This window comes from Lipophrys pholis (assembly GCF_963383615.2).
Source record: "Lipophrys pholis genome assembly, chromosome: 15".
Classification (NCBI taxonomy): Eukaryota; Metazoa; Chordata; class Actinopteri; order Blenniiformes; family Blenniidae; genus Lipophrys; species Lipophrys pholis.
The window spans coordinates 7,720,999-7,743,503 of record NC_137642.1 but is presented as its reverse complement, the minus strand read 5'-3'; the positions used below and the strand labels follow the sequence as shown (position 1 = coordinate 7,743,503).

The 22,505-nt window shown below is 40.0% G+C and overlaps 1 protein-coding gene across 1 annotated transcript in view; it reads right to left on the bottom strand.

The window, feature by feature from the left end:
- Positions 1-277: 277 nt before the first annotated feature.
- ryr2b (ryanodine receptor 2b (cardiac)) overlaps positions 278-22,505 on the bottom strand; it is a gene marked incomplete at its 3' end in the record, with an annotated part of 64,462 nt that continues 42,234 nt past the window's right edge. The window contains exons 75-103 of the mRNA XM_080481009.1: positions 22,247-22,359; positions 21,377-21,473; positions 20,534-20,664; positions 19,378-19,426; positions 19,197-19,250; positions 18,936-19,035; positions 18,209-18,288; positions 17,563-17,639; positions 17,361-17,434; positions 16,894-16,974; positions 16,583-16,671; positions 16,317-16,445; positions 15,629-15,733; positions 15,308-15,389; positions 14,085-15,231; positions 13,354-13,498; positions 13,109-13,199; positions 12,265-12,461; positions 11,995-12,125; positions 11,816-11,858; positions 10,295-10,431; positions 9,413-9,473; positions 8,969-9,115; positions 8,556-8,690; positions 6,350-6,506; positions 6,066-6,130; positions 4,720-4,820; positions 2,120-2,171; positions 278-373 (exon numbers count right to left, since the gene is read on the bottom strand). Of these exons, the coding sequence (XP_080337135.1) occupies positions 278-373; positions 2,120-2,171; positions 4,720-4,820; positions 6,066-6,130; positions 6,350-6,506; positions 8,556-8,690; positions 8,969-9,115; positions 9,413-9,473; positions 10,295-10,431; positions 11,816-11,858; positions 11,995-12,125; positions 12,265-12,461; positions 13,109-13,199; positions 13,354-13,498; positions 14,085-15,231; positions 15,308-15,389; positions 15,629-15,733; positions 16,317-16,445; positions 16,583-16,671; positions 16,894-16,974; positions 17,361-17,434; positions 17,563-17,639; positions 18,209-18,288; positions 18,936-19,035; positions 19,197-19,250; positions 19,378-19,426; positions 20,534-20,664; positions 21,377-21,473; positions 22,247-22,359 (3,966 nt within the window). The remainder of the gene's footprint in view (positions 374-2,119; positions 2,172-4,719; positions 4,821-6,065; positions 6,131-6,349; positions 6,507-8,555; positions 8,691-8,968; positions 9,116-9,412; positions 9,474-10,294; positions 10,432-11,815; positions 11,859-11,994; positions 12,126-12,264; positions 12,462-13,108; positions 13,200-13,353; positions 13,499-14,084; positions 15,232-15,307; positions 15,390-15,628; positions 15,734-16,316; positions 16,446-16,582; positions 16,672-16,893; positions 16,975-17,360; positions 17,435-17,562; positions 17,640-18,208; positions 18,289-18,935; positions 19,036-19,196; positions 19,251-19,377; positions 19,427-20,533; positions 20,665-21,376; positions 21,474-22,246; positions 22,360-22,505) is intronic.

Here is a 22,505-nt window from a genome sequence, read left to right as displayed (position 1 = left end):
TTCACCAAACCACCCATAATAGTAATTTTCCTACCCACAGGTTACTGAAAACCACATTAGGTTAGTACAAAGCAAAAGAATCAAGTCATTCTTGCAAACAATTCTCGTAATTTAATAAAACATACAATGGAAATACTGGTGGTTGAGGTTATAGTCAATGCAAATTCAAATATCAATATAGTGGATTCACACAAAAGGCAGGTAATTCAGTGACTACAAATATGTTTTCTGTGTAATGATACTATCTAGTGAAGCTTCAGAGCTCTTAGAGTTCCATTTATCCCAGCTGATCCTCGTATTGCTTACGGAAACAGTCTCCCACTGGAAAGAATTCCCAGCAACGCTCCTGGTACATTTTCCACACATACGATTCCTGGCAAAGTCAACAGAGGAGTCATTAATCCAAAAGTTGTTGCAGTTATTGAATGGATTTAACACTGAGCTCATTATATGAGTGATATTGGAGAATTGACGGAGTCTATAGAGAATACTGTTTGTACTACAACTTTATCAATTTTACAAAATGTCTGGGGGATGACAGTGAGAGAATCTTTACAAATCCGACCTCCTTTTTGATCATCAACTTAGAAAAATAAAGACAGAATTAATAAAATATCGAGAAAAGAGTGCCACAACCCGGAGTAGCAGTCAAAAGTCTAGACACACCTCCTGTTAAAAAGCTTTTCTGGTTATTTCATGCTGATTGACATATCAAAACAGAACATCCCAAGTGTGAAAAAAATTTAAATAGACGAGCAAACAAAAAGTCTTAAAACAAGGCAGAATGTGTGTTATATTTTAGATTCTTCTTCTTAACTACCTTTTGCTTCAATAGCAGATTTGCATACTGTTGCGGTCATCTCAAACAGCTTCACCTGGTAGTTTCCTCCGGACTGGTTTTCCTACAATCTAGAGGAACTTCCCAGAGGTGTTGGCTGCTTTAAATCTACAGTCCAGAGTGCAACTTGACCGTGCAACGCCCAACTCTACAGTTCAAAGCACAACTCAACAGTTCAGAGCACAACTCTACTGTCCAAATGATCCCAAACCATTTCAATTGGGTTTACATCTGTTGCCGCACCACGTCACGCCCATTGGTCAAACAGGATTGTCACTTCATGACTCCATCTGTGTTACTTTACGTCTTCAATCTACTAATCTACAAAGTTCTTCATGAATCCATCTAATCTTTTTTATTCCATTTTTGCCCGACTCAGGGTTATGTGGCACTGGAGATCATCTCAACTGAGTGTATGTGTTGTACACAAGGCAAACACAGAGAGACAAACACAACAGCACTCAGATTTCTATCAACAAGGAAATCTAGAATCACTCAAATGCATGTTTTTGGTCTGTAGTAGGAAATGGGACTATCCTAATAAAATGTGCACACAAGAAGAATGTGGAAACTTCTCACAGAAGACACAAATTGGGAGTATTCTCATTATGAGGACGTAAGGCTAACCAATATAACTAAATAACCATTGAATGAGAAGGTATGACCAAACGTTTGACTGGTGGGATCAGTCAATCTGAAAATCCCATTCAATGATCTCACTAAACATATCTATTAATTCTGCAGCGTCATTATAACATCATATGTTAAAAGTCAAATTGATTTAAAATGTGTATACAATATATATCTTTTCAATTCAATGTAACATCAAACAAGTCCTTATTTAAATGGATGCGTTTGCTCACATTGAGAGGGACAAGTGAAAAGGAGATAGTGAAAATGAATTGAAACGCATGAAACGTGAAGTTATGTGGGTTGAATTTATTGCTTTATTCTACAAGGGGTTTATGAGCAGAAACGGGAATTGCAATCATAAGGGGTAAGTCTGACATGCATATTATCATGAAATGTCAGGAGTGCATTGACTTCTTCCAGCAGGTGAAAAGGCAGCTTTTGCGTTAGTGGAAAAAGGTTAACCGGGAGCTTTGCCGATATCATGGCAAACCCAGAAATTAATAGGCCAGTGATAGGTGGCGGAACCGTGAAAAGATACTATAAGCAATGTAAAATTCATAACCGTGTTTGTTTAAGAGCTTAAAACGTACAAAGATATGCCTGGCTTTGACCTGATCATGCAATTGAAACGGGAGAACACTATTATACCTGCCCCGTGTGTTCTGTTTCATCCTTGTTGATGAGATACATCAGAAAGAATCTGCAAGGACACAGGATACGGAAGTTGAAAACCTCCCACACATAGTTGTATTTGACATGGAGAGTTTAAAGACTTGCACAGGAATTTTGCAGCATTAAAATAGAAGCTTGTGCACGAGGAATGTGATGATGAAGAAGATGATGAATATGAGTGTTGAGCAGAAGTAACAGCTGCAGTTTGACAGTCAGGTGTATTGTTTCATTTATCACTGCGAGATCTTTGATGATCGACGGGGAGCGGGGAATCCTAGTCAACGGCGTGATCATTAGCAGGTGAGCCAGAAAATATGAACCAGCGTAAGTGACGAGTCGGAGGAAGCGCCTGCCAGGATCTATACTAATTAGACTCAATAAGCCAGAGGCAATTATTGATAAGGTGAAAGTACAAAATGCAAAACCCCCATGAAAGCATCTATTGCAACTTCCAGTGGAAAAAAAAAGTGTGACTTTTCTGTTCCAGCGGAAAAGGTGATTATCACTTTTTCTGACGGGTAAAAACCCTTTATGACTAATTTGACCAAGTTTTTATTTTTTTTCCAGTTATTTTAAGGCTGTAGAATTGTCATAATCATGTGCCAATGAGTGACCACTTCTGCCGCCGGGTTCCATGATAACTTCAACATTTAATAGATATTATATTTCACTGTGCTTTTGATGATACTAATGATGCAAAAGGGTTCAAAGACCATCACTATGGTATGTGTATATAGGCACAATGCTCTATTTGACTGTTTTCAGGTAGTTTTAAAATGGTAAAGATTTTTAAAAAAATGGTCTAGGAGCTATAATTATGAGATGCAAGCTTTCTATAAGTGAAATTCTGTTACTTTTCCATAATATTTATGGAATATGGATTCTGGATACCAGTATCGGGTCCAATACTACACTTGTTCTCGTGTAAGATCCCCGATACAACTCAAGAGAGCACTACGTGACGTCACGCGTCAGCATCGTCAGGGTACGCTTCGAGCCGCGCAACACGCAAAATTGTTTCGGGGCTCACAAAACCACATGATTAAAATGTGACTGATACACTCCTTCACAGCGAGCTGGAGCGTGTGTGTGTGCAGCACACAGCAAGCTCGGTCCACTGGTTTATAGTCCACAGTACACATAGTGCAGAGCGTAGTATGAAATAGGCTTCATTGCATTTAATAAGTACTCATATTGATACTCGGTGTCGGTAAGTTGCTTAAGGTTCGTACTCATACTTGCAGGCCGATTAAAGATGTGGTATTACTGCATCAAATAAAGCATAACTAGACTTTTTTCAAAGAGTTCATATCCTTAATCATTTCAGTAATTGGACATTTATAGAATTATAACAAATTAGGAAATGTTGAAATGTGATGTGAAAACGTTCGTGTGTGAGTAAAAAACGTGAAGGCACATTTGAATTACGAACACCGCAGCATCTGATTGAGGTGTTTTCCAAAAAAAAAAGTAAGTGCAAGAAAAAGAGAATCACACATAATGAATGAGTAGCTTATAGACACATACTTTTTAACAAGTAGATGAATAATCAACCAGTAAATCAACACGGGTGCAGATGTTAGTGCAGCAATGAATCTTTGTGCTTTGTTAGTTATAAAGGTTTAATGAAAGCAGAGAACGCGAGTGACTTGCATACCTCAAAGGTCTGCAGGCGCCAGGGGGCCTTGTTTGTGCACACAGTGCTTTGTCACACAGCATGCAAACAACTTTTCTTTTTTTTTTTTTTTTTTAGTGAAGGTAGATTTTTGTGAGCTTTTGCACAGCAAGTTGAATGATACCTTTGTGTAGCAGTGAGGCCACAACAACAAATGCAGGCCTTGTCAATAGCTTTCTAAAAGGATGAGGTTTCAGCTCATGGTGAATGGTCAATAAAATGCTGAAAAGGTAAAACATGAATTTGTAGAGACATGTGACTAAAACAGTGTATTTAAACAGGATATGCATTGAATAAGTACATATTTGTATATATGTGGGATTAGAGAAGCATTTATTTATAATTAATATGAAATGAATATTGGAGTAACAGTGAGCATTCAATAACTTCTGGAACATTTCATAACGCTAATTTGTTCCTAAATCTACATATTAAACTGAAATAATTTGCTGAATATCTACTGCAGCTTCCTGATTAGTCATTTTCTAACATTACTTTGTGTTACATAACCTTGTCTCTCTTCATACATTTTATATGTAAGTATACCATTGTGCAGATTCATTAATGAATATCACAAGAAGTTACAAGAAGGTCAGGATGATATAGAATTCTTCTCTTTTTGAGTCAAGGGGAGTGGTAATCTTGATAAAATGATAATGAATCTATTACGTTTTGGAGGATGAACTGATATATAAGCGTTTCTATGCGTTAGTTTAACTTTCTGATGCTAAATTTTGCATTGCAAAATCCTCCTGTGTAAGTAGAGGCATCAGGATGAATAAGGATGTTTTACCTTTTCAGCGAGGTTACTTCGTAGATAGTTTTACTATTCGTTAGAACATTTCTTTTATGGCATCAAAAAAAACCCAGGCATGAAAGTGGTGCGCATGAATCAACTCACAGATAGTTGGCCAAGTTGTGCTCCTGCAGAGTGTGAGTCTCAAAGCCATGAGGGACTGTATCAAAGTACTCACTTCCTATTCCACATATGAAACATTTGGTCTGCAGAAGGAAAGATGGAGGCAACTTAATGATTCATGACAACCGGATTCGACAAAGCCGTCTCGAGAGAACAACAGAAAATAAAACAAAATAAAAACAGCCAAACCTCACGACCGGAGGCCCCTCGCTTCAGTCCCCTGTGACTCAAACGTGGGATTAACATTGCTCACACCACAACATAACACGTTTTTTTTTTTTTGCATTGACACTTACACCCACATAAGGAAAAATAAAGCAATCTAATACTCACTTTGTAAGAAGGAGGAAAAGCATTTGAGCTGAGGTTTTTGCAACATTTTGTTGATACCAAATAGTCTGATGGTTACCTTTGCTGGCACAGAACCTGATAACAACCAGCGTGTGTTTTAGGCGAGCCTTCTGACGGCTGCCGTAAGTAATTGTAATAGAATGAAAGTACAACCTGAACCTGACCGGCATGCATTCTTTTTTCCAGTTTAACCTTCTCCTTGGGATTTATGGGAACGTCCCTACATTTTACACTGTTGCTCAGTCTCGTCTCTTCACCATCGCTGATCTCAGTGCCTAAATCAAGAGAGATTTGCAACCCTGTGCAATTTGTGGAATTATAATCACGATTGAAGGAGGACTGCACCTTCATTTGAATTCTTTTGCTTCTTCTCATTTGGCTTCCTGAGCCCCAAATAATGTCGCAGACAACACGACGCACATCAGTATGCAAGCATGAATTTAACGAGATTGGCAGTGTAGATGATTTTTATAACTAAAACATTCTGTATACACTCAAGAGAGAGTGTCTTTTTAATCCGATCATGAATTTTGTATGTGGACTAGTAACTCTTAATGATTGATTGTGGTGGGGGAGATTTTGTTATGAACTTAGCCACTAATTATCCACAAGAAAGAGAAAATGGTATCGTCTTGTTAGGACTAATGGTGTGTTTCCTGTGACACGAGCTGCCAAAACAACTGAATCTACTTACTTGTGCGCCATATCTCCACACACACTTAAGTTACAACAGGCCAAGAACTATTACTCGTGTCCTTTAGTGAACTTTATTCGTATCTCTTGTGTCGCATAAACCAAGTTTAAGCAATGAATTTCTTCTGTACAAGAGATTGTGAGATCGATTCAGACAGCGTCAGGTATATTGAACAGCCTCGATACCAAAGGTAATGCGATTGAAAGATGTTCTTCTGTTTTCATGTGTGGAAAAAATGTTCACAATTTTTTTCATTTGCGTGAAAGACGTTATAAGAGCTTACCTCCATATCTTCTTTCACCTGTTCCTGTTGGTCCCGAAGCTCTCCAAACGCGTCAATTATCAAACCTGACAAAGGACAGAATGGTGTGTCTTTATGTATTTATGCATGCGTGGTTGTGCGACGCCGAGAATGACAGCCGTCAGTGAAACTTAAGAACCCGGTGAGAATAAACACATACTTGGCTGCTTTCCAAATCCACATGAAAAATGCATGAGCCAAATTCCACCGAAATATTGTGAATAAAATGTATGTGTGCAGAACGGCACTTGTAAAGCACGTCTCACCCTGGATGATCGCCAGCAGGATGACGATGACGAAGAAAAAAAACGTGATGTCAAAGACGATTCGTTCCACCTCAAACTCGTCTCCAGCAGGATCCTCGATCTCGTCGCCGATGCCTCCGCCGGCGCGCACTCCCACATACATGTGGAACATGTAGCACTGAAAGACAGGACACGTTGCATCGATACTTTAAACCCAGGAAGGATGCACCATGGGGAGATCACCGATCCACATCAGCTATTTTGGGATGTTATTTCTGAGTATATAGAATATACGCAGTCATTTTTTTCTCAACCAAAGTAGTTGTAACTTAACATTCAATCTGCAAACAAGCGGTTCGCTTTCATCAAGTATTGAAAAGTTTCAAACTTGGAGCACATTTAAACATTTTCAGAAAATATAGGCTTCTTTTTCTTTTTTCTTTCTTTTTTTTTAATAAATACATATTCACCACCTCAAACAAGGCATCCCCTCAAGGAAAGAAGAATTAACATTCAAGCTGTCAACCAAGGACTGAAAGATGCTTTTAAGTGTGGAGGAATGGTATTTCCCTCCAGGAAATTGAACAGAAGAAAAGAAAAAAAAAGAACTTTCAAGGAGCTGTTACACTTTCAAGGAACATTAAAAAAAACGTTGTTTTCTTTATGTTTGTTATTTCTCAAGACACTTGAAAGAGATGTTTTCTGCTTATTGTTGAGGTTGGGCTTCTCCACCCAAATGTGCTGGAATCATAATAATAGTAAGATTGCAGATAACAGCTGCTAAAGTGCTGTTGAACATGAAGCGCAAACAAAAACACAGCCCGTGTGGAAAAAGATTGAATGCATTATCCCCTGCCTTTTAGAATATGGGGCTTTTTATTTTCTTCAAATGCCATCCTCGGCCATTCACCTGAACGCGTGAGTGACGTTGGACTACACGTCAGAATGAACGTGCTGCCGAGAGTTAATTTTGTGAATGGTCTAACAAAGAGCTATATCGCCGCTGCATGGGTTGTTTTGGCTCCGTGTGTCCATCATTTTGAGAACAGCGTAGTGGCAGGGCTAAGACAAGAGGCCTCTTTCACTACAACAATGGGGATCACTGTCAAAATCCTCCTCTATCCGCTTTCAGTCTGCAGGCAGAAAATGAGGCGTCCGCGACTGTGCCTACGCTCGGAAGATAAACAGAAAGATCGAGAGGATAGACAGAGGCGGGGATGGTTGGAAAGACAGCTTGAACGTGTATGTGTGTGAATGTGTGTTAATATTGTTGCACTTGAAGTCTGTTTTACACAAAAGTGCTCAATTTCTCGCCAAAGGCACATTTTCAGGTTGGACGGTCGGTAAGGGGGCAACAATAACCCTGGTTTTGGTTTCAATGTGGAGTTAGCGCGTTATCTGCATGAATCCACGTGCAAAATATACAGGTTATCTGGTGGCTCATAATTGTTGGGTGCAAATGAGAGTGAGGCTGTTTGTTTCTTTGTCTGGCAAAAATATCCAGGGCATTCCCCGAAGTCACATGTAGTCATATGGGATTAACTAAGCAGTTATATTAAAAGCAGTTATTGTCAGGCAAATAGTAGGTATAACTTAGTTTAAAGCAGGGGTGTCAAACATAAGGTTCGTTGGTCAAAACCGTCCCGCCAAGCAAATGGTAAAAAGTTTGAATAAAGCATCGCTTTTGTTTGAACTATTTTCCAACACAACACTGAGACCCGAGCTGAGACATCGGTAATGCTGTCGGCAAGCAAACTAGTATTAATTAGAGCTGTGTTGTCAAGGGGTATTTGTAAAAACACCCATAATGCAACAGCTATAGGTGAAGCATTTTTGACATTCCACTGTATTTTGTGGCAGAAGGTTTCATTAAAATCGTCTTCATGTCGAGATTGTAGTAGTTTTTGGTTGCAATTGTTTGGGTTTCGGGAAAATATAAACATTTTCATCAGGTATACGCTGCACCACAACAAAGAAAAAGTGAAAAGTTTAAATTGAAAGGTTATCGTGGCACTATTTTACTGGTCAGACCCACTCAGAATCAAATCGGGCTGTATGCTAGAAATGTGTTTGACACCCCTGGTGTACTTAAAGTAAGTCTGCAGGAAATGAATGAGGGGCCAATTAAAGGGTCCCCGAGGACATGGAAAAAATGTGTGTGTGTGTGTGTGTGTGCGTGCGTGCGTGCGTGCGTGCGTTTTATTTTAACAATGAAGATTTAACTCACAGTGAGCATGTCGTTGCACTTCATGTCTTGAACGTCGCCGTCGTCGCTCTTGTTGTAAAACTTCCTGAAGAAGTTGAAGGCTACGACGGTGTAGAGATACACCACAACTGCCAAGAGCCCCACGGTCAGGGCCAGCTGACCAAGGCACACAATACAGACATCAGACAGACAGAGGCAGATGGGTCTTAATTGAGGTCTTCATCTCGCAAAGGCCCAGTATAACTACACAGCGTGAAAACAAACACCAGTCTCCCTGACCGCATGTATGAACACACACACACACACACACACACACACACACACACACACACACACACACACACACACACACACACACACACACACACACACACACACACACACACACACACACACACACACACACACACACACACACACACACACACACACACCTGTTTCCCATTGTGTGTGACAGAAGAAAGGATGGTACGAAGCGTCTTGAAGCCCATGGCGATGTCCAGAAGGTGGGCGGCAAAGAAGAAGTTGTTGTAATGACCCAGAACCGACATGATCATGTACCAGGCCAAGTACAAGAAGGACTGGAAGCACACACACATACATACATGGAAACAGACCAAACAGATCACCAGAATAGATAAGGATGCATGAGTGTGTTTTAGATAAGAGCAAATGACAGGATATTACTACGCTCACCTCTGCTGCGTGAATATTAGTCTCAAACAAAATCTTAGAGCTGTAGAACAATAGATTCAGCAAATCGACAGTTTAATGGTCGACATAAATTGCAGCATGCAACACCTTTATCTTTAATTTGGAGGTTTAGGAAGTAATCAGCAGATCAAGCAGACGCCATAAAACATTAAAAACAAACTTACGCCGTCCGTGAATGCGACTCCTAATTTCCACACCTGGTACTTCACGTCAACGGAGTTGAACCTGAAATAGAAAGCACTGCCAGAGTGACGAATGGCAAAACGTACCTGTAAAATAAGGTCAAAATGTCTGCAGCTAAAATCAAACCGTTGAGCGACAGTATCGTTTTGAAAAGAGCCTTTTTGTATGACATCCTTTGAGAATACCGTGTTCTTCCTCAAGAGTTGCATCATGTTCTAGGACCGTTTTTGTCTGGCCACTCATTAGGGAGCGCGCGCATGCACGCACGCACACACGCACACACGCACACACACACACACACAGACATCCTTACAAACAAGTGCACTGATAGCACAATTATTATTATTATTGGCATCCTCTATTGATCACTTGGTCGAATTATTACACGGGTCGATCATCGAGCATTACAGAAGAGCTAGATGTAAACTATGAAGGGGGATGTGTATTAGTTGAGCTAATTTAGAAGTCCCATTAACTTGTACAGGCCATAAATGGCTGCATAAATTTCCATGCTCCAACTTTTCTTTAATCAATACCAGTATGTTTGCATACAGGCAGCTATCCTCCAGAGAAACATGCTAAATTATCGCTATCACTGCTTTGGGAGCAGCTGCCTACTCACTGGCATATCATAAAAATGGCCCATTGAAATTTTTAGCCATTTAGAAGATCAATGCCTTCATTAAAAAGTTTAAATAAAAAATTAAATACAAGGAGATATTTTTAAATCTGTCAAAATGATCCAGATTAAATTAAACGGCAGACTTCAAAACTAAATCAAACCAGACATCTTCAGTTTCAAATGGATCTCAATGAGATTCAACATTTGCAAAGACAATATTGGAAATTGGTTTTATACTCACAAAGCACTCCAGGCAGTGTCTCTCTTGAGCCTCCTCTCCTTCTTTCTCTCCGAGCTGAAGTCTAATGCTGCGTGGTCCAGACCTAAGAGTTCACTGATCTTCTCACGGCCGTAAAAGTCACCGTACTTATCCATCACCTGACAGGGTGAGGAGACCAGAGGTTCAAACAATGGCACTGACTGCTGTCTCTTCGCTGTAAGTTTCTCTGAATAAAGCATGAGACAGTATTGGATAATTAGCTGAATTCCTCTGCAGAGCCATAATGAGGTGGGGGCTTGGATCTGCTGACAACACCAAGAAATTTCCCAAACCTGTATTGCAGGTACGCCACTTTTTTGGAGGCACAGCAGTTGTGGCTTCCAAAGTATAATTATAGTTGAACTGAATCTTGGTCTTTGGTCTAATACGGACTGATCCATGTAGACATTTTTTCAATTTTCAGCCCTGTTAAAAATGCAGATTTTAACTTAGCTGGAATGTGTCTTTTTACATAACCGTTTAAGCAAGTTTGTTCCCATTAAGCTGCAATGACTCACTGACAATTTCCCACTTGCTTTATTGATAGAAAACAAAAGCCATAAAAGATGAGCTTAAAAGTATTTGGAGTAATAGCACAAAATCAGATGGGGTTTACCAAACAACATTACCTTGAAAGCATTATACCATCAATATCACCTCTGAAGCAACGACAATGTGTGATATTAAATGAGTCAATTCAGATATAAAATCAAGCAGACATCCTGTTTAGTGGCAAAAAGCCAAAGTACTTTAAAACATTAATTCAATAAAATTCAATGTCAGAACATGTCTTTCATGAGAAATTACAAGCTGAGTCATTGCGCTCACTTCAGTTAATATGGATGTTTTTGAGGATGATCTTTCAAGCGGGGGTCACACTTTAACGGTCCTCGAAACTTTGTGATCACGAGTGTCACTTGAGCTCCAGCCACACAATCTGCCCTTTTACTCAAATTTACACTGCAAGAAAACCTGTAGCAAATGAATCAGCAAAGATTCAGAGCGAACAGAGAAGAAAATAAAATGGGAAAATGGGTAGTTATAGTTTAGATTCAAGCAGTGGTTAGTATTCATTCATGCCATTCACTTCTGTTATGGGAAATTCAAGGATGAAAGCAAACCTTTGAAGATCTGTACAGGTGAGCACATACAAAGAACCTGTATCAAGTTTTAATTGAAACATTCACATTATTTTTTTTGCAGTATTTCTCCAAAATGAATAAAGAGAACTGTCTAAAAAAAATAAAATCCATCCATATTACTTCATGACATCAGAAGTAGTCTGAATGAGGAGACTAAAAGCGTTGCTCTGTCTCGAGAGACAAACTCATTTTGGTACTTGACAGGGAAATGATTCTACTTGCCATTAAAGGGTTCATTAAATTTCATTTAGTTTGTTAACTACAGTGCCACCGACTCAAATATGCAGACAATTACAGGGATGCATAGGTGAAATATAGAATGAAAGCCCTGCTATACAGAACCAGAATCTGCAGTCCTCACCTTCCTCTTGACAAATTTATCCCAGTAATTGCTAGGAAATGATCTGAAAAGGATTAGGGAAGATTTGAGTTAAACATTTTTTTAGATGGCTTAAGCCCTTCACGTGAGCAGGTGAAACAGCAGGTTTCAGTAATGTAAAGTATATAAAGCAATTGACATGTAATATTAATAGAACATACGGCGTGTTGATAAGCAGTCTGTCCCACTGCCCTTTGATGTCTTCCTCTGGGGGTTGCTCCGTCACATACAACCCGTCAAACTCCAAACGTCGCGCCACTTCCTTCTCACGTTTGAAGATCACTAATGGTACCTTTCAATAAAAACGCACTGAGTTCATCACTTGCTTCTTGGTCTAAGTAAATGTGTTGAGGTAATTTGTCTGAAATTGAACACAGTCTAATACATAAAGATTTAAAATTTGATTTAATTAAATTCGAAAACTGGCACACCTTGAGGCAGTAGTAACCAATAATACAACAGAAGGAGATGATTGTGTGTGCTACAGCGAGCAGGAGGAGAGAGGGCTCCATGTATCCACTATTCTCTTCCAGTACAAAATAATCACGGCCTTCGCTGTGGTCTTCATCAGAGGAGTCCATCTGTTCGCTGTACGAAGACGCAACCGCTTTTGACGCAGGTACTGACTCTACCTGCGAGGAGAGCGAGAGAAAGAGAGTTTCCATAAGACTAATCATACTCTGACCTTTTTCATGAACATGAAATATAACAGTGCTGGACCACCACTTCAATAAGGTTGACAGAGCTGGATCAGTTTTCATTTTCATTTCAGAAAAGGTTTAGCGTCTACACTGCAACATTAAAAAAAATTAATTGGCATGTAGAATCTCGAGTGGATACTGATGTTTGTTCTTGTGATGAAACCACACATCCATGTGCAAAGAACAATACGCTAGAAACATTAACAATGGTGAGGATACAGATATGGACAAATGTTGGATTGTTATTAAAGGTGACTGTCAATTTCAAAACTGCCAAAATATACAAAATACGCAAAAAGAGTCATGACACTCTGGTTATTGTTGTTATTGTTTATCTTTATCACTATTCAATATGGCCATAGTGTGCATGCGCAGTTGTGGAAGCATTTCAGAAAGGTTGTGTTTTCCCTTGTTTACACAGACTTTTCAAAAAGTTCCCCCTTGGAAGCTAAAGTAAAAGTAAAGAGGGCTTGTTCTGCTTGTTCCCTGTGATCAATTCAGTTCAGTGAAGAATATTCCTATACAAAACGGTTATTTATTCCATATCACAGTAAATAAAACTGCAGGTGCACACTGACCTTGTAGAAAAGAAGGATGAAGTTGATTGCAAAGGCAACAAACAAAGCCAGCAAGCGCATATTATAGAAATTCCTTGCAAAGTAGTTCTGGGGGAGAAAAAAGGAAAAAGCATTCAAGAATCATTTGCCTCATTATTTTTTTTTTACTTGCGAATGTAAATTGAAGTGGATGTAAATATGCATCCTTATCTGTGTCGGTATATGATACATGCACAAGCATGTGTGTGTACTTGTACATTACCAGCAGTCTCTTGTAATGAGTGCTTATCATCTCCCACGAGGCAGAATGTTGGCTCTGCGGCTCCTTTGACTTATTGTAGCATCTCTTGGCTCTCCACATTTCCTCTGCTTTCCCATCTTCAGGATCCTTCTCAGAATTTTTCGACCTGGAAACCATTCAAAACAAACAGATGGAAAGCCAAATGTGTTTATTATGACAATTTGTTGCCTGATTTATTTGGACGTATGCAAAATTCGTGGATAACTGTGACACGAGTCACTGTATTCAAAGGACGAGGGCTATCTAGCCCCCCCCAAACATAAAAATCCAGATTTCCATTGTATTTGCTACACATGCAAATTAAATACTTAATGAAATAAATAATCTAAGAAATAAATGACACCATAGACTCACTCTATCTCCTCAGGCATGTCTTCATTTCCATCTCTTTCCTCTGTGGTTCTGTCATCTTTAAACTGCAGTCAGTAACAACCATTGGAAAAGAAAAAGTAAAAAAAAAAAAAAAAAAAAGTTAAATCAGATTCAAAGCAGTACCAGAGCAAAAGTGACGGACGCAAAATAATTGTGGGAAATTTAACACCTTGAGCCTCACAGTTAGAATAAAATGTGAGAATTGTCACTTTATAATTCATACCGTTGTCTGACGAGTCTCGCTGTGATCAGATGATCTGAACGACGTGTTGAGCAGGTCAGTCAGACTGGTGGTGAATTCCTGAGTTAGAACTCTGTACCGTCCTTCCTCCTTCTTTAGTTTGAGACCGAATATGTTGGACAGTATGTCCACTTCTCTGTGGGACGTCACAGCTGCCACCTGCCCGATGTTTCTCAGTTCTCTTTGGGATGAGAAACTGGCAGAGCGCTTCCTCAGTCGATCCGTGCTGCCCGGGACGTCCATGACCTCATCAAGAGTCGGCTCTGATATATCGCCGAGCAACTCCAGTACGCTCATCGTTTTGGCTCCCTCTACAAGCCCGCCATTAACGAAGGCTATGTATAGCACATACAGGATGCTGCGGATCACAAAACAAATGCACCTGACCTGAGCCAAGCAAATCAGTCTGAAGAACAACACCAGTGACGTGACGATGTCTTTCAGACTCATCTTCATGAGTGTCTTCAGGCTCTTCATTGAAAGTAAAGATGCCAGCAGGTCGTCCTCTTTGCTGTCACTATTTTCTTCTGCTTCTTTTCTGCCGCACCTCTCTCCGGTGTTGGAGCCAGATATTTGGGCCGCGAGCTGCATTTCGAAGATGGTGTCCTCACAGAAGTTGACAAACATCTCCATCTTCTCCTTCTCGCCGCCCTCGTTGACCACGTCAAAAATGAACTGCCTCTTGGACTCTTTGACCTGCGGCTTCTCCCACTGTGTGCGGCTATATTCACTGATCTCAAAGTAGACTCGTTCGAAACGCTTCCCGCTGCCGAGGATCTCGATCCGTCCGAGAGAGGGCTGGAAGTAAGTCAGCACACACCCCGCCAGCTCCAGAAATGTCTTGAGTCTTGAGTCGTTGGGCATATGTTCGGACAAATTGGTGAGGAGAACGGCAATGCTGAAGCCGATGTCTTTCGCCGGCTCATGGAAACGATTAACAAAAGCCTCATAGTCGACAATGTCACGCTCATCAGTCTCTGTGCAGGAGAGCAGGAACTGAGTCTCATCTTGGGAGAAGCGCTTGCAGTTCTCCATGGCTTTCTGGAAGTCCTTTTTGGAAATGCTGCCCTTCTGATCAGAGTCGTACTCTCTGAAGGCGTCCGAGGAGGTGAGGTCTTTCAGCTTGAGGAACATGTCGAAAAACTTGAGAATCATCTCCACATTGTTTGACGATTCCACCAACATATCCACCATCTGCTTCCCTATTGTCCCATTCACAACATTTCCTGCAGGACGGACAGAACTTGTAAGAAAAACAAGCCGAGATCATCATATTAGAAAACAAAAACAGTAGCTGTTTACCTTCTAACATTGAAAGCAAAAACACAACCATGTCCTTCTGCAAATCCATCAGCTCTTTCAGAAGTTCAATTTGCCTTGAATCCTGCATATAAAAAAAGCGTATTGCCAATTACAATTTTAGTAAATTGAACAAGTCATTTCACATTCTGTATTACACATACAGTGCACATTCCCAGAGGCATGTTTAATATTAACATCAAAAGCAGCCTAAACTGCTGAGGTGGAAGCCCTCAGGTACTGTGGCACCTACAGTATCATCCAGGTTATGTTCAATGAATTTTAGATTGAAATGAAGTACTTATTTTTCAAGAGCATCAATACCTGAGAGAGTTTCATCTGGAGGTGGGCAAACACATGGAGAAATCCCACGACAGCATCCCAAAGTCGACTGTGAGCGAGACTCTGTTGGTTCCCACTACATGGGCCCTGAAGAAACATGCAGATTATAACGAGTTGTTCATGGGAGAAGAAAAAAAAGTGATGAAATACTGGATGCCATCATGAGTGAGTCCAATTTTAACAGTGACCCCACATGTACAGCGAGCAGTGAAGAACCATTTCCTGGCAAGAACAACCATTGCCCCTGCTATACTATTGTATTTAATCAATCTTGGACTGAAATTACTTTCTTACGATCGTTTGCCTCTGCGGCAGAGACGTTGAGGCGTGTCCAAACTTGCATATGCAGAGAAGAGTATTGATGAAGTTGGTGAAAAGCACCAAGCTTACCCGGGATTTAGCACACACAAAAACTGGGATAGCCATCCAGTGATGATAGCCGGGACGTCTCACAACCAAAGCCTAAGTAGTTTATCTTAAGAGAGCATGAATGCGTGTCCCAAAAATGGAGAAATCTATTACAGCCATTTTAACAAGAACAGGATGGACCGACAACTTCAAAGCACCCGAGGAATGAAAATGACGGTGTTACTTTTGAAAGAATCAATCACTCGACCGGGAGTCCCTGAAACATCTAAACACTATAATGTAAGGACATATGCTCACTGACCTGTATGTACTCAGTGAGTGTGTTGAAGACCTGTTTGGCCACCTCGATGGCCTTGGAGAAGTTACACTGTCCTTGTGCATCAATCACATCCTTCCCTGAGTAGTACCAGTAGAAGTCACTGATTGACTCCTAAAAGATATGACACAGCCAAAAAAAAAAAAAAAAAAAAAGGGCATAGATAAAATGGACAAATAGAATTAAAAAGTTCAAGTGAAACATTATAGTGATGACCAATTTATTTTGGTTCAACATCATTGCAGACTCACCTGCACTCTGAGTAAATAATCCACCGTGGAAATAATGATGTTGACCGTGGTATTGTTTCCCGTTTGTGTCCTCAAATAATTCTGAAAGTCTAGCAGATATCAAACATAAGTCGGCGTTAATATGTGGAAATCCACCACTACTATGTACATATCGTGTGCACACAGACTTTCTGGGACAATGTGATAAGAAAATAATAAAACGACATTCATTTTTTCTCATTATTAGCCATGTTGTAAAATGTAGGACTAATTTAGAAAGACACAAATATAGGTTTTGGTGGACTCTGAATGTGTGTATGTGGGTAAATAACCTGCGTTGTGTCCTTCGCAGAGCAGCTGGAGGAAACGGAAGAGGTCACAGGTCAGGTCTTTGTCAGGCATCACCTTCTCTCCTGAGATAATAAAACAAAAGGTCAAAACACACAGGCATGAAGTAAAAGTATAACCCCATGATGGACAGGCGAACCTTTTCACGGAGTTTGCCGCCTTTTGAACAATTTCAACTGGGATCGGCTCCAGCAATCAGATAGGATATAGCGGACACATCTATAATGCAGTGATGGACGTATTACAGTGAAGATACAGCAGGGATTGTAAAGGATGTAGATAAAAGATGAAATTGGGCCACATAGGAACAACTATGAGTAATGTTTGATACAAAAGGGGGAAAAGGGAATTTAAAGTGTGATTTCATTGTATGATCTGAGGCCAGAGATCTCACAGCTGTCTCTACAAAGACATGAAATCAAAGTGATGGATCTGTTAGTGAATACTGTACCTGAGCTCTCGTCCATGGCCATGCCTAATCCCTCCGCTTTGTTCTGCCTCTCAAATGCATTCAGATCCAGAACACTAGATAGCACAAGCACACACATACAGGAGGATAAGCAAATCCCCGGCAGCCTTTACCATTCCCGTTCATCAGTGTATAAAATCCAGCATGTGTGATATTTGACTTGAATTGTTCTGCATCCACTTACCTGCATGACCGCATGAGTCCAGCCATGCTTTGAAAGAAGCCAACATCTCGCTTCTCTCTCAGATAATCCAGCATTTTCTATCACACAAAAGCACCAAAGATAAGCTTTGATTTATTATTATTGAGTAGGAACTCCATCATGCAATATGTTAAAGATATCCTTTTTACGGCAAGCTTTGCAGCGGTGCCTCTCTGCCAGGTGAAAACACTAAAGATGAAAGTATTAAGTGGTTCTAATTCATTTAATTCGAGCCAAAACATCACTGTCGGCTAGTCAAGGTCGTTCGTATAAACGAGTGGCTCTGCATAGAAACTTGAAAACTATTTAATTATCACCTGCTCACCACTCACAGATGAAGTGGAAACCAATGAGCCGAGAACAACAGCTCGAGTAAACGCTGAGCTTTTCTCATCAAGACCTGATAAGAGTCAAATCTTTATGACCAGAAACCCAAGTCAGATGATTAAAAAAACTACTACTGCTGTTGATCTACTGACAGCAAAGAGAAACTAATACTCAGCCAGTGATAGGATGAGTAGAGAATCATGCAATTGTGACTCGAAGCCAGATCAGACTATAATTGCTATGACCTTTAGTATCTTAGTGGAGTACAGAGTAGAAAATGTATGGTTGTGCAGTATTGTACCTGCTGAACAGTGGCGTTCCCTCCGTTTAGAACAGCAATACCAAGCTTCAGTGTCGGGGAAATCATGGAGCTCATGGTGCCTAAACAGTCAGACAGCTTTTATTTGAAATGGTGCTTCTAGACGAAGCATATTTAAAACAAATATACACGCATCTGCTAATCTGCCTGAATGTTTACAATACTTCAAAATCACACAACAACTTGACAGTGACTGGACCACAAAGCATCTTGTGTTATGTTTGCAAAAGGTTAGGCCTTCTACAATAAGAAGAAGAAATATTGCTGTGTACATAACTGCACATTAAAATTTGTCCTCTGGATTTAAATTAGCACCATTAGCAAGAAGCTAACAGGTTTGGCTGCAGGGAGGAGCAATGCTTCCTGAATAATGTGGGCTGTAAATGAATTAGCATTAGAATAATAATGCGACAGCCTCGCCACATGCCCATTTCCTTTGACCACGGCTTTTCTCAATTCCTTCCAAAGAAATAATTAGCTGGCGGTCTATGAAAATAACACACAGCCAGTAGAGTATGTTCAAAGCCAGAAGAGGAAATACTTTCTCATACTGTTCCTTCACTCACTGTAAAAAAAATATTGACATCTGATTCACGTTCTTCAGAAGATATGTTTTTTTTTCTCTTTTTGCAAGCACACGACCCAACGCTATTAAGCTATTCTCTATTCAATCGATATGTCAGAATCTGTTAGTGAAGTCCTTTTCTACCTTTGCTGGCGCTGATGGTTTGCAGGACCATCTCAGAGGCGCCACGACAATGTAGCCTGGCTTGCTGGTACAGCAACTTCTGTTTCTCCATTTCTTTTTCCTGCTCAACAAAAAAGTACTTTTTCAAAAAAAAATTTAAAACCTTTCATAAAGACTATGAATATAATTATTGATTAACCTATTTGAAGCAGAATGGATGACAAAGAAAGGCCTTAATGCTGCCGGGATGAAATATTGGGCTTATATTTTCAAAGTGCTTACTTCAAAGCTTTGCACCTCTTGTTGTTCGTCATCGTCATCCTCTCTGTAGCAACTCTGAAACAGCAAAGCAAACATAGGAAATTATATATAGACCAATTCAGACATATGCCACATTTTTCTTGGGTCTACAAGTGAATTCTGTGCAATAAATTCAGAATGATATCCAAATCGGACAGGTCACCTTGGCCATGATAGCAGCGTAAGACTCGTAGAGAGAGTCGTTCCCATTACTGTGAGCAAGGAAAATAAATGACAGGAGATTACAGTGTGTCAAGAGATTAGTAAATACATTTGAGAGATGAAGCCAAAAATGAAGCCGATCATTGTAATGTTGAATGCAGCACAAACATTTAAAAAACAGGTGAATTTAACAAGACAAGTCAATGAAAGCAACGCGTGACTGGGCAGACTTCTGAATCGAGTGCACCGAGATTCTGAATGAATTCATTACATATCGGCAGAGACTTCACCGCGGCTCACGAACCCACCAAACAAACTGAGTTTATAAAAACACGCTATACAGAAGGCTGCAGAATGCAACAGTTATAGATGTTTATTTGGACATTCCACCATATTTTGAATTTTAAAAATTGGCTTTATGTTACGATTGCAGGTATTTTTGGTACTAATTGTTCCTATATGAGAAATTATAGACTTTTTTCAAAGCAAACAGCCTTTGCCACAACATCAAAAAAGTTTATGTTTAAAGGTTATTATGGCAGTATTTTACCAGTCCGGCCCACTCAAGATTAAATTAAGCTGTATGTGGCCCGTGAACTAAAATGTGTTCAACACCCCTGGCACAGAGTACAGTAACTGTCAACTGTGGTTCAGTGTCGCCACATGAATACAACCTGTATGTATCCCCAAACTACAAACTACAAACACTAATTGGTAAAGTGGTCATTTAAGGTAACAATTTGTATCAGAGTTCTTGCAAGAACATGGCCGTCCTGTGGATAGCTGGGTCGTATACAGGAGTACTTTAAGGATAATTTGTTATATCTTTGGAAAAAGCTGGATGAGACTGAAACTGCCTCTCACCAAAGGAAGCTGTATAATCAGGCTGACAAATTAAAAACCCTCTTGTTGCGTAAGCACGGCCTAAAACTACAGGAGAAAAATACAGACCCCTGAACCAGTTATTATTCCTGCGGGATGGAAAGAGAGTCGATTCCCAAAAACATATTACAGGCTCCAAGCTTTAAGTGAACAATGGTCTGAGATGCTGAAAGAGCCAACAATCATACCTATATAATGGGTTTGACCACGACTGGAAGCAAACTGGAATTTTTACCAAGGTGTCATCATTTTATAATGAACACACACACACCCACCTGCTTTCTGTCAGGGCGCTTCGACTGAAGAGTGTAATAAGTTGTAGGAGGGGATCGATCGGTTTGGCCCCCTCTTGCACATCCTTTCCTTCGTCTTTGTCGCCTCCGCACAGCTCAATCATTCCTCCCTTCTGCAATCCGGGGAAGAGAGAGAAGCAACTAACATGTGCCCTTCAATTATGTCACACACTGCAGGTGGCTGAATAAAGGCAACACACTGCAGGTTTTCCACCCCTGCAAATACACACAATAGTCACAAACACTGTGTGGCACCCTTTAAGTGCACAGTGAACATAAACTATATTCTCGGGAGTTCCGTTTCATAGAAAATGACACAAAAGCCCAATCGGTAAGATTTTCTAAATATTTTAAAAGGAAAACTAAATGACACGTTAATGTATGTACAGAGAGATGTGCTTTTGACACTGCATAATAATAATAACACTGAACTATCCATATCAAATTTGTGTTCGTCTTAAATTGACAATAAGGTTAATAAAATTGATTAAAATAATAAATCTTTCAGTGGCCTGTGAAATAAAAGTTGCTTGACAATTGTTGAAGAGCATAACGATCTGGCAACTGTAAAGAAGTTACCTCTGGGATTAACAAAAAGTATTTTTAGGAATAAAAAATATGTATATGAGATCTGAAACATAATCCGTTAACTGCTGCCGATCAAACAGTGAATGATCTACTCTGTTGGGTTTATTAATGTGTAAATCTGATTCTGCGTGCGTGTGTTTGCTTATCTGAACATGATTTAAAAACAAGGCACACTCTTAAGTTACTGAATTCACTGCATACTTCAGCTCTTGCCGACAGTCATGTTTTGTAACTCACAGCTAAATCCTCTACAAGCATCTCCTGGAAGCCGTGGTCCTCAGCTGATATCCAGGATTTATTGTAGCCTTGGAGGAAAAGGTTGATGGCTCGGTGCCTGTAGAGAAAGTGGGAAGCAATAAGAGTGTTGCATTTGTCTTATCTGCATTTTTTCAAAAATGCTCATTTGAGAATGAAAAGCAGCAAATATATGAGAGATGTTTGGAATTACGGATTTTGATTAGACCCATTATTATTTTCTCATGGAAGGCTCTTATGACTTTTCAAGGTTACGATTATTATATCCGCAAGAGGTGAACGACAATCATATTTCACAGAAACAAACAAAATTGGTTTCTTTTTCACCACCGGACCACATGTGTGCAGAGGGTTTCCACGTGCTCTGGATGGGACATGAAGCCTAATTAAAATTTACATTCCCTCTTTATCACAGCAGTGTTTGGTGTACAGGGCGGAGCGTCCATTAACACACCACAATATATCTATAGGTCCAGTTCAGGAATTATATTTATTGTTGTTTTTTTAATCTACACAGAACAGCAACAGGAAAAGAAACTAAATTTGAAAATGTAAGAAATAATTGGGGTTATTTTGCTCATTTGGGAGGAATCTGCAGATAAAAATAACTTCAATGCAGCACCCGTCAAAAATAATATGACTATTACGCTTCATTTCATCATTTTCCCTCTCGTCTTCTGAGTCTTCATGTCAAAACGTTGATCAGTCAGTGAACATGGGCTCACGCTGGCCGTCTAAAAGGCAACATTTTAAAACTGCATACTCTCCATTTCCATGTTTTCGTCTTCATGGCACACTTCTGTTGAATAAGCTATTAAATAAACAGCTGAGAGGAAGGTGTTCCTGTTTTACCTGGGTAGGTTGTAGAGCGGAGTCATCCTGAGGCAGGCCACCACTGCACGTTTCCTCTGTTTAGATAAGACCTTGTGCCACGCTGGCTTTTTACTCCTGTGTGGGTACTCCACCTGAAACACCAAACCAAAGACAATCTGAAGCAATACGGTGTTCTTAAACCTCCAAAGAGGAAAGGAAGTTGTGAATACGGTCCAGGTTGCTACAGAGGTGGAAACACTTGTATGTCTTTGCCCAGCAGCTCACAAGACTTATATCA